Source organism: Anabas testudineus, chromosome 14, assembly GCF_900324465.2.
Source record: "Anabas testudineus chromosome 14, fAnaTes1.2, whole genome shotgun sequence".
In the NCBI taxonomy this organism is placed as follows: domain Eukaryota; kingdom Metazoa; phylum Chordata; class Actinopteri; order Anabantiformes; family Anabantidae; genus Anabas; species Anabas testudineus.
Window position 1 is genome coordinate 15,092,929 of NC_046623.1, and position 12,340 is coordinate 15,105,268.

The 12,340-nt window shown below is 37.7% G+C and overlaps 1 protein-coding gene across 4 annotated transcripts; it reads right to left on the reverse strand.

Moving 5' to 3' along the window:
- Positions 1 to 196: 196 nt before the first annotated feature.
- Positions 197 to 12,051, reverse strand: slc13a2 (solute carrier family 13 member 2). 4 transcript variants are annotated; one of them, XM_026373437.1, is made up of 14 exons: positions 12,005 to 12,040; positions 9,268 to 9,311; positions 7,530 to 7,613; positions 5,770 to 5,898; positions 5,372 to 5,508; positions 4,836 to 5,098; positions 4,569 to 4,746; positions 4,334 to 4,456; positions 3,912 to 4,121; positions 3,313 to 3,413; positions 3,077 to 3,192; positions 2,540 to 2,701; positions 2,219 to 2,356; positions 197 to 1,737 (listed from the first exon to the last, which is right to left on the reverse strand). In XM_026373437.1, the coding sequence occupies exons 2-14, from the start codon at positions 9,271 to 9,273 to the stop codon at positions 1,609 to 1,611; spliced, it is 1,776 nt and encodes a 591-aa protein (XP_026229222.1). In that variant the 5' UTR covers positions 9,274 to 9,311; positions 12,005 to 12,040; the 3' UTR covers positions 197 to 1,608. The 4 variants fall into 4 exon arrangements, with proteins under 4 accessions (XP_026229222.1, XP_026229223.1, XP_026229221.1 ...); XM_026373438.1 differs by having other exon boundaries at positions 9,268 to 9,308; positions 12,005 to 12,034; XM_026373436.1 differs by lacking the exon at positions 9,268 to 9,311 and having other exon boundaries at positions 12,005 to 12,051.
- Between the last annotated feature and the right edge of the window lie 289 nt (positions 12,052 to 12,340).

Genomic DNA, 12,340 nt, shown 5'->3' on the forward strand with positions numbered 1-12,340 from the left:
TTTATTTATGACTGATTGTGACTCATGTACAAATTATTTTGAACAGATGTAAAGTTTTTGACAAATCAAATGTTGGTGTGACTGAACAAAAGGAAAATAAATAAAGATTTATGGAGCTTTTTTGAAATATGTCTTGATTATTTTTTTAATGTGAGCGTTGCACGAACAAAGGAGATTCCACACTTGGTTCACATGATGTTTTATTTTCAGAGTACAAATGACTCGGTACATAAAACTGTAACGTGGATAAAAACACATTACTCTGCTATAGTTATTCTGTATGTCTTTGCATTTTCAGTTTATTACATTCAGCTGTAATAAACACAATGGAAACTGACCTCTACTTTGATTGTATGTGGCAGCCTCTTATCTCAAAGTTATCCTTCAACCAATCTTTTCATCTGTACGCACTGTGCACGATATTTAGTTATAACTTCCTGTAACTATGGCGTTTTTCAATGCCATAGTTTATGGAATTGTTTTCCTGGCAAGATTTAATTAGAAATATTCATACTATTCTTATATTTTTCATTCAATGTGAAGCTGGATCTATGCTTAGAAAAGGAGAAACAACGGGACCGGGTCAATTTAAAGTAGAGAATGGTGTAAAAGCAACACAGTCTGGTGTTTGTGAGGTTAAAGTCGCTGGCTTTTTCATGCTGATGGCTGGACTTTGGAGAGTCACTGCTCCGAACCAATAAACCATCCAGCATGTATGTTTTTTTATAGGACAGTTTTTGCATTAAAGAAGCAGGATACAAAATGGTTATTACTGAGTTTAAAGCTGTTGTTGTAGATAAACTCGATTACCTTGCGATAGCAAGAAGGACAAGCTGTCTGCTGGCTGTGGATCAAACATTGTAAAGACAGATATAAAAGTAGGCCGTAAATGTTGAACTATTCCTTTAAACACTTCATCTGTAAAGTTTTAGCATGTTTCCAATTTAAGATTTAAAAATTCCCTTGTTACTTTACAAATAATCACCTAAAGTCTGCAACTTTGGTGTTCACAGATTTCAAAAATAGAAATACAAAGTCAACGCTTGTTCATGGTAAAAACAGTGAGACAAAAACTCAGCTAAAAAACTAAACATGCAACTAACAACAACACGTTAAGGTCCAACAAAAGGACCACAGTAATAAATTAAATTAACTGATACAATTAATTAAATTTTAGCTCATTTACACTGTTTCTGTAAACAGAACAGCAATTGGAACCATTGCATTATTTTAAATAATTGCTCAGACACACAGTGTGCTGCACATTTTCGTGACATGATATCATAATCCAGGACAAGGAAATGACCTCAATTGTTTTTTGTTTAGACAAACACGTTCAATTACTGGAATGACACAGAAGTACTTTACAGATAAGTTTAAATGTTTATCTCCGCTGTAGTGCGTCTATGTAATGTATATTATTTTGAATCACACTTAAAGGAGATGTTTGGCTTTTAACTATTAATGTCTTGATTATTTTGTTATTTATTCAGTTATAAACATTTTTGCTAATATTTTCAATACTTTCATTAAATAATGTTTTAACGTAAGATCACTGCTGTGTCATTTCCTTGCTCGATCTCCCACTCTTTGTCTGTGTTTTCTTACTCAAGGTTGGCTGGTACTGTTGGCCCACACAGGGAAGTTGGCCATGTCAAACATGGCGTATCCCCAGGTGTTGATGCCTAAATTAACAGTCAAAATCCCAATGATGTTCAGCATGAAGCCAGATTTCACCTGGAAGAACAGATAGTTACAGCGTGGTCAGTTTATAAAGAAACACAGGATACTGCACATCTGGAAAAGTCTTGAAAACATGATAAAAAAACATGCTTCATGTACATTACACCTAGTATTTTCTAAAACGCTGAAGGCAAACAACAAAATATGAACCTCTTCAGGCGTTACTGTGGCTTCAGTGTACATTGTGCAAGTGTGAAGTTTGCAAAGAATAGTCCTAATATGCCCCCTAATGGATTTAAATTTTAGCACAAAGTATGTCAGCAGCTATGAGGTGGTTTGATTGCTCCTTTTCTCCTGGCCACATGTCATTAAGTGTTAATTTTAAGTTGCTTTGGACAAAAGACTAAATGTGAATGTAAGTATCGTGTTGCAGTTGATGTCCGTGCATAAGTACTGTTAAGTCTCGTTCAACTAAGTGGTACCTGTAACAAACACTTAATATGCACTGCATGTACAGTATATGGATGACTCTCACCATGTCGATAACTTTGAGGTTTCCGAAGGAGAAGGCGATTGCGTTGGGGGGTGTTGCCACAGGCAGCATAAAGGCCAGAGATGCAGCAACGGTGCAGGGCAGCATTACATACAGTGGGTGTAGATTAATAGCTGTGGCCTGAAAACATGACACCAGAACTCAGTAACATAGATGGAGAAGATGTACAGTACATGTTAACATTATTTTAAATCTACAATAAGAAACCCAACTATAGTAACTATATACTGAGTATATTTCTACAAATTAATATTCCAAAGAGGTTTCATATCTTTAACATGACATCTGTTGTATTCCTTTTACCATTGAGGCCAGTATGGGCAGGAACAGGGTGGTGGTGGCAGTGTTGCTGGAGCACTCGGTGAAGGTCGCCACCAGCAGACAGAGCAGCAACGAGATGGCAAAAGCTGGGATCTGCTGCAGAGGCGCCAAGCTTTCTCCCAACCACTTAGACAGACCAGACCTCTGTAAACAGATGAACACACATGGAAATGTAGATCTTTTATTAAAGTTACATTATCTAGTGTGTTGACTGTGTTTGTCTGTGCTTGGTGCTGAGGTTTAACACAAAAATATGGCTTCAGCTGTATTACAAGTATGTGATTAGAGATAGTTAATTCGATTTTAGCGTGAAATAAGATAGTAAACATTTTATCTGATGCAAATGTTTACCTTATCTGAGAGTCCTGCAATGCTGACATGTGCATTTAGCTCAAAGCAGGTGTAGTGGAAGCATTTTCACTTCATAAATAAACAAGTAATGAAGTTGAAATTCAGTAATTGATTGCACTTTAATTTAAAAGGGAACCTAAAGCTCTACAAGAGCTGTAAGGTTTTTACCTCTGAGCCGGCAGCCAGCGCGAAGCCTCCCCCCAGCAGTATGATGATGTTCCAGGGCATTCGTTCATTAACCACGCGCCAGTTCAGCAAAGTGGGGAGAGCATTCTTCACCTTACCTGTTAGACCCAAAAATAGTGTGAACATGCATCCACAGGTAATCATGACCCGTAGCTCAGAGTCTTGTTATGAATTTTATTTTGTAAATGGGATTGATAGTGTCAAAACAAACATTTTACCTTCTTCAGTTTGTCCATAGCCTCCAAATCTGGGCAGCTGGGAGGGGACGACGAAGAAGAGCATCGACATTAAGATGGCAACGGTCCCATCCGACACAAACCTGAGGTACAGAGGATAGCGCTGAAGAACATGATCCAGCATATTGTTGTTTAATTACAAGGTGCAAATTATGAAAACACCAAAACCATCTCTGAATAATTTGGGACCTCCTGAATTCAAACTCTATGAGGTAAAATCTGTTCTGTTAGGAGTGTGATCTTAAACCTCTGTCACCAGTGGCTCACACAGTGAGATCTTGTGACATGAAGAAACTCTCCTCTTTTAAGAACCAAACCTGTAAATCAGACCTTCCTGAGTCCTGATTTTATTTCCCAACATTTCAAGGGAGTTTTTCCTCTCCACTGTTGCCTAAAGCTTGCTCAAATGGGATTGTTGGGTTTTCTCTATAATTTTTTGTATAAATATTTTCTGTAAGGTCTTAAACCTTACACTGTAAAGTGCCTTGAGATAACTTCTGTTGTAAATTGGCGCTATACAAATAAAATTGAATTGAATTGAATTGAATTGAATTCAACGAACTGAGAAAAAAGAGACTCACTCTCCCTCCTTATTGAAGAGCACTGTTGCCCAGCCGTCTATGAAGCCCGGCTCCCTGGTGAACCACAGGATCACAAGCAGGATAAAGATGGTCAGTACAGCCCCCTCAGCAAACCTCATGCTCCCCAGCTTTCTGTACTCTGTCTTCATCACCGCGTACGCCTCCTTATCTCTGTCGCTTTTCATACCGCAGCCAAATGACTGCTTCAAGCTGGGGAGATAAGTACAAAGTGCAACAATGCTGGAGATTGGTCAACAAAAAAAGGAAATGCTTGAAGATTTATCAGCATGAACTAAGTTCACAGAAGTCATTAAACCTTAAGATACAGTAAACTATGAATTCACAACATTTGTCATGTAAGGACACAAGGTCAATATATATACAGCATATCTGTGTGTGACAGAAATACCATCAACACTTACTTGAAGCCGAGGTACATGAACTGCAGCCAAAGCCAGGAAAACACCAACATGAGCACCATGTTGGGAAAAGCGAAGCCGAACCAGCTGGCAAAGTTGATCACGTCACCGTTTTCAGGAAAGAGCCTTCGCAAAAGGAAAGAACAGATGAAGAGATGCAAAGTTTAAAAGGAAAGGGAGTACAAACACATCTGGAATCCTCCTGTGCATGTGGGGGTGATGTTTAAAAATGTCTTACTCGTCCATTTGACCCTTAAGGATGAGGTTAGGGGTCGTGCCGGTGAGCGTGGCTGTGCCTCCAATGCTGGCAGAGTAACACACGCTCAGACTCATCCCTTTTGTCAGGAGGTCGTATTTTGCCTCCATCGCCTTTCTCTTGAACTCCTGTATTGCCTCTGGACCCCACTCATGTTCATCTGCACCCCAACACACCCAATACATTAAGTTATACAACGAGTTCATCTTTACAAAACCCATCATTCTCAAAACAGATGTGTTCACTTACGAGGTCCGTTCTCCAGTTGAGTCTTGGTGTCCACAGGAGGCTGCTTCTCGTTGATTATATCGTGCTTAGTTTGTCTGATCTCTAGCTCAAATGCAGGGTTGTTATGGGCTGAAGCCTGGTAATCCCGTTCTTCCGCTTGGACCTCGGTGGCTTTCAGCTGCTGCAGCACGGCATGGGCGATAGGCAGCATCATGGCTGTGGTGGCCGTGTTGCTGATCCACATGGACAGGAAGGACGAGACGATCATGAAACCCATCATTAACCTGTAGTGAAAAATGGGGAAGAAGATCAACACTTAGTCCTAAATGAACATGTTGAATCACTGTTATGTGGTTGTGTTCTGAAGCAGATAAACAGGGTATCAATTTTCTAGTATTGATCCTAGCATCAACATATTGATACGACAGACACATCCTTATCACATCAACACTCCTCTCAGTGCTGCAATGTTTGTGTTTCAGCTGCTACTGTGTGATTTGCATCTTTGCTGCCTGCTGCACTTTACACAAGTGAGTTGTATCAGAAGGTTTTCTTACAGGGACGGGCGAACGCCAACCAGCAGTAAAACTCCCAGAGCGATGCGTTTATGGAGGTTCCAGTGCTCCACTGCGATGGCCACCAACAGGCCGCCGATGAAGAGCATGTTGGAGTCTTTCAGATACTCCATACTGACCTGGGACAGATCACAAACTTTAGCAGAAGAATAAGCTTTCTAAACCATTAATCATCTCACATCTCATCTGATGACCCTTAAAAATGTGTCTGAACCCAAGGAAACATTCCTAATTGTATATAAAGTAGTTTGAAGTTGCTGCATCTTGAGCAACTACAACAGTAAAATGCTTCTTGATGCATACATAAAAAAAAAAAAGCCAAATCACTATAATTATTTTAGATTTCTTTTCTTTTAATTTCTCTGAAATAAGATTTGTACCGGTCCAGCCTTCATGATGCCCATCATAGGGAAGAGGACGACCGGCATTAGGGCAGTCACCGCCAGAGGCATACACTCTGTACACCAATACAGAGCCATGAGGATGATAACGTAACCACATCTCGCTTCCTGTAAAAACACACACACACAGACTAAATTCACAAGAAATTGGCAATAAAATAAAAAAAGAAGTGTTCAGGCCAATTATAAATTAGTAGTGAATCTCATCACATTATATGTTCAGCATTTTGTCCTTCTACATGTGAAATATGCTGAGATGTGCACAGATACTTGTTTGATGTAGATAAAGATGTTTGATCTGGCACAGGCAAAGACACAGAAGCAGACACACACTCACGGCACAATAAGGTACATTACTGTGTCTTATCTCCAGCTTCTCTTCAGAAGGCAATAAGAGTTTACACATGCAGATAATAGTAACCCTTGATCATAAATGAAACGGTTTGTGGTGTTCTTGTCTCTCTTTATGGGTCCTCAGTAAATTTCCTTTTCAGGGCCTGTGAAATGACTCGTTACATACTGCACTGCACAAGTATCATTTATGAGCATTTTATCTACTTTATTTCTCTAATATAATGTAGTATTTCACATTATTTATATAATATCTTTATTTAAAATAGTCTTTTAGTCTCATTTATTCCATCTATGCTTTCTCATTGATCTTAATAATTAATTAAAGGTTCAACAGAGACTACATTCTTAGTAATAAGACCAGGATCCTTATTGTTGCTGAGAGGTTCCCTGATATTTTAGCGGGCTGTTCTTATCCTGCTGTCGTGAAATGTCTGCACACAAACTAAAATCTGACTAATAAATAGTTACTGTTGAGAGCTTCCACATATAATCTGCACTTGCTCTTCACTTCACATCTGGACTATCGCAGCTCCCTTTATTGTTTGAGACTGTTGATCGCTAGTAGCTCACCTGCAGCTACTTCAAATGTACCGCTGGTGTTTTAAAGCCACAGCACGGCTCGGGACCGGCTCACATTTCTGATCTCTGCATCCTGCATCCTCTGATCTTCCCCATTAGTTTTTCCTTTGCAGCTGTTGTAGCATCTTTCTATAGTTTAAACTTTGCATGCATTGGACTGTGGGACTTCCTGAATGAGCAGTTTGTAAAGCAGGAGGTCATAAACTTTATGTTTCCTTATTATCACTATACAGTGTCTGTGATGAAACAGAAAAATTAAAGTGTGGTTTAATCATCCACATCCATCATCCACCCTAAATGAATATAAATACAGAAAGTAAAGATGAACAAATCATTGTACTGATTAATTAATTTGTCAAGCTGCAGCATTAAATACAGCATATATACGCTAACTATGTTTATCGTGATTGCGTTGGGAATTTGGCCCCTGAGACATATCTTATCTGTCTTTTGGATAAAGTGGTTTACATTGTATGCATTCAGTGCCCTTTCAGAATGAATAGTTTCCATTTTATGTTAGGTAGTGTAACTAACCAAATATATTGTCATTACCAGCTCAGAGAAGTAAGTGTAGATAGATAGATAGACAGGAAACTACACATCTCAGAGACAGGTTACAGTGATTATTTTGCCAATTGTGCTTAAAAAAGAACTTGCAACAAATGCTGTGTCTCTCTGAGATGGACTAGAAGTAGAATAATAGGCACAAAGAGGCTTACCGGAGCTGATATTCCTTCAGTGAAACAACCCAGATATTGGAAACATTACCTCCATGCACACACACTAACACTCACACACACACTCACCGATGTCGGGCTGATGAGTGGCAGAGGAAGGAGGGCCAGCGGCGTGACGACGATGATGATGTAGTTTCTGTGGTACCACAGCCACTTCAACCAGTCACCCACATTTAAAGGACCCATGAGAAAAGGAACAAGCAACTCAGAGGTAAAAAACTATTCAGATGTCTCAAAGGTAATTTAGAGCGGACAGCTATTGAAGACCAGCTGATGGAAGAAAGGAAAGGAACAAAGGAGCGGACAGGTAAAAATTAAACTACAAGACTGAGTGAGATAAAAGGCAGAAGAAGACAAGCAGAGTTGTGCTCCTCACAGAGTCATTGAGGAAAGGAGACTGATGTGAACTGCAATTTAGTCTTTATATGATAGCATATCAAACATTAACTCAGCACCAAAGAGATCACAATCCATGACGAACACATGAAGCTGTTAGGAAAGACAGGACTGTGACGGTGAAGGTACAGAGAGCGGAGCGATCGACGGGAGACAGAGACAAACAATAGGTTTATCATGTGAAGGAATGTAGCTCCGTCAGGTGTAACCAAAGGTCAGGAGCTGAAGACAGGGGAAGGTACATAAAGCCCACGGACGGACGGGGGTGAAGCACAGCCCCCGGGCACAGACGAAAGGCCCTGACCCCCATAGACAGAGCCCCCAGACTGAAAGAGATACTGTCTTTCTTATATGTCTCCTGTCATTATATGAGTTTCTTTTTTTATGTCTTTATTGTTGTTTTTTGTTTCTTCACTGTGCAGCTTTTTATGGTCATTCTGCATTTTTTATGGTAATTCTGTATCTTTCCTGGTTATTTTTCAGCTTATTGTGTCTTTTTGTGATTGTTTTGCATTCTTTGTGGCCATTTGTTGAGTCTTTTTCATCATACATTTCTTTGTGTTGTTCACAAAATCAACAGAGTTCATGTGCAAAGTTGCAAATGTTAACCCCATCTCGAACAAATCTTCTAAAACTTAACTTACAAGCAACATGTTTTAACTTTGATGGTATGTTATTGTCCAAAATTAAGCATTTATATTAAACTAATGAATGTATAAACCAATTAAGAGAAACACAAGAGAAAACACATTGAAAGTCTGTTCCTGACCTGTTCTTCATAAACATCACTGCAGTATCTTATGATTCTTATATAACACATGGAAATTACTGAGAGCACTATGTTTGTTTTGTTGTAAAAATAACCTATACATGTACTTCATATTGAAGATAAGAGATAAGAGGTGTTAAATTGCAAATCTAAATTACCTCAGACTGTCTTAGTCGTGGTCACCTATGATTCGACACACCCGATGTTATAAAACTGCAGCCTCTATGCAGCACAAAGAGCAAACCGGTGTAAGGTAAAAGGATTCACTTTTCAGGGGTTTAATTTGTTATTTGGCTAATAATGAATGGACATAGATCTCTGCTGGTTGTTTGTGTTTTGTGTTATGTTGTACTATTATGTAGATATTAATGTTCAAAACAAAGTTTCGGATGTGGTTTGAACTTGTTTAATCCGCAAAGGTTTTGATTTATGGTTACATTAGTGTGTCCAAATATGTTTGAGGCACATACAGTATATATTAATGGCCCTGTGTTCAAATGTGCATGTTCTGTTAAATGGCAGAAAGTCTTAATTAAACAATAAATTATATTGTCAACCACATTAAATCCAAGCTAGTTCTCATGTTGTCCCTCACTAAGCATGGTGCTGCTATATTGAAGCTATAATATATAGCAGACGCACCCACATCTCTGAAGAACAGTCAGTGGAGATTTAGTCCAGACCTTCTGAAAGAAAAAGAAAAACACAATAATTTGACCTGATTTCTGATTTTTATTATTATCTATTCATGTTGAAGCTGAGATCACATGAGGTAGATTTAGTAGCTTTAATGCTTTAGTTTATATGTTAATTGATTATTTTGACGTTTTGCAAATGAGAAAACTCCTGTGCTTAGAAAACACATAATATTAGTATTTCTCAGTGTTTCACACATGATTCAGTTCAGACATTGACCACTAAATATCAATACAAGTTATTTAAACCACCAGCGTCTTCAGACAACACATTTTTTCTAATTTTCTTCATGGTAACAGAGTTAATTCAGTAGCTTCACAAACATTTTATTACACTGAAAAATTGCTAGTAATGCAATTTCTCAATCACTGGGAAACTTAGTTTAGATGTAACTGAGCTTATTACATTTTATGAAAGACGTACAATCAACAATTTACAACTAGGTCAAGTCTTAGCAACTGGAATTTTATTACTCAATTAAAGAATAAAATAGAGCTGCACGCTTTGTTACTGGAGATTTTATGACCGCCTGTGTTACAGTAACTCATCTGTAATTAGAAGCTCAAAGGTTTGATGTTCTGAAATCAAGCCTTGTTTTCTATCATTAGGACAAATGATTCATTCATTGACTGGATTATTCATTAACCAGTGGTGGTAATCGAGTGCATTTACTCGAGTGCATTACAGGATACTGCACTTATTATAATACTGTGCATGTACTTATACACAGTATTTTAATTTTAGTTACTATTTGTATTAGTTACTAGTTCAGCTCCACATCAGCCAGCTGCTGATTTGTTTCTGACTAACAGAGCAAGTAATAGTTGGTTTGCATTTCACAGCATATATGAAATATGGAAAGTGTTTTTTTTTATTGCTAAACAGTAAACTTAAATGTGTGAGGATCATTTTTCATATGAAATATTGAACTGAAGTCCTTTCATTGTTTGTCTTAAAATGTTTCCTCTTCAGATGACAACAGAAATATTTATTTTCTACTCCAGAATCTCTGCTGTGAGCTGCTGCAGTGGTCGACAAACCTATGTGTGATAACAAATAACAAAAACATACAAAACCCATTTTTACATTTTCATTAATCCCTCTTTTCTATTGTGTTATTCTTCCCTCTTTCACACACTGCACCTTGTACTGATATAATTTGTCTCGCGTTTATGGAAAATGTCATCACCCTCTTGTTCTGCAGTCTCCTCTGTAACTACATTAAATTACCAGAAAGCAGTTAGTATTTTATTGGTACCTGAATCATACCAATGAATTACGTTAGGTTACACTAAAAACATAAAAAGTTTTATTTCTCCATTATTTGTTAAAGGTTATAGGCTAGCACGCAGTAAAGACGTAATTAAATGTCTCCATTTACACTAAACATGCAAGTTCCGTGTCTACTGTTAGTCCCCCAACATTAAGAAAATGCATATGCAATACTGGATCCCACCCACTACACAGTGTGCTGCTGGACAGAGGAGCAGCTCCATAGAGAACCACAGGAGATCCTTCCTACCTGTGGCCATGAAACTGTACAACTTCTCCCCCGTCTGTTAGGAGGTGGGAAACTGAACTGACCATCATTATGTTATATATTTGTTGTCATTCCACACTGGACTATTATTATTATTATTATTATTATTATTATTATTAACCCATTTCATCCATCTTTCAATATTCTGTGTCTATACTGAGTTTTTGTATTGATGTTATTCTGCATTTGTGTTGGTGTGGATCCCTTCTGGTTGTGGTCTAAATTCAGAGCAGCTGTACAAGCTTGCTTATATTCTTGTTGTGTCTTCTCTCGTCTGAACCTCCTCTGTTTCACATTTATTTGATAGTTTTGGCTACAGCTGTGCTGTATACCTGTACAAATAGAGTTGAAATTATCTGCTGATTGTTTGGACTATTGGTCAAACAAAATGTATTTTAGACGTTCTCATTTACACTTTGAACAAAATACATTTGATTACTGTTATATATCCACCTCAACCAACAGAACGCTGATAGTAAACGCTCATTACTCATTAACAAATAATAATTTATTGATATAATAAAAGTATTCAGACAGTCACAGGAGACGTTTTTTGCATGGCAAGCACTTTTAGGTTTAACATTAATTATCATGTTGCTGACTTTTACTTAAGTACAATTTTAAATGTTTAACCTGTCATGCAGCATTACAGAGGGGTTTTCACAGTGTGGTATTAGTACTCATGCATTAGAAGCCTGTAAAAATACTGTCTGTCCATCTACAAGAAACAGGTTGATACTGATGTAAACTCTCCAAATAAACAGCTTTCATAATATCAATGATAAAAATAATATGATAACTACTATATCATAGGTACTAAAACACATATAAGACATTTCTGAGTGTGTGTTCATTAAAGTTTTCATTCCAGCTTGTTGAATGTGTGGATTTTCTGTTTTCATCCTAGTTTAAACTATAATTAATTATGTTGAATTATTTGTTTGTTTCTATTTTCTTTTAAAGCGAGTGATTGTTCATCTGTTAACAGACATTTTAAAGTCAGAGGAGTAATGAGGAAGTCGTTTTAATCCCTGCTCAGGTTTTCCACCTGGTGGTGATGTGTGTGTGTCTCAGGATAAACTTCAGATGATCATAATCTAAAAATAAAAACAGGTTTAGATTTAACAGCCTGTGTTTTCTTACCATCAGTCCTTTTAAATCCCACATGTCAACATGTCGTTCCTGCTCTGGAAGCCATATTGTTTGATTTAGGGTTGTTTTTTTACTTGACAGATCAAACAAAACAAAAAGACTTCATGCTTGTTACACAATGTTTGAGCTCATATGCTCCTGAGCCAAACTCTCACTTAACCAGAAGTTGCATAACCAGTGAACATGAAGCTCTACTTTACATCACAATAGCAGGCTTTTTGTAGGCTGCAGCATTTCAACCATTTTCATTATTCAGCTAAACAAACCAACACGGCAACATTTATTCTACATCGTGTTGCGTTTTTAAAAATAAGAACAACCAAGAAG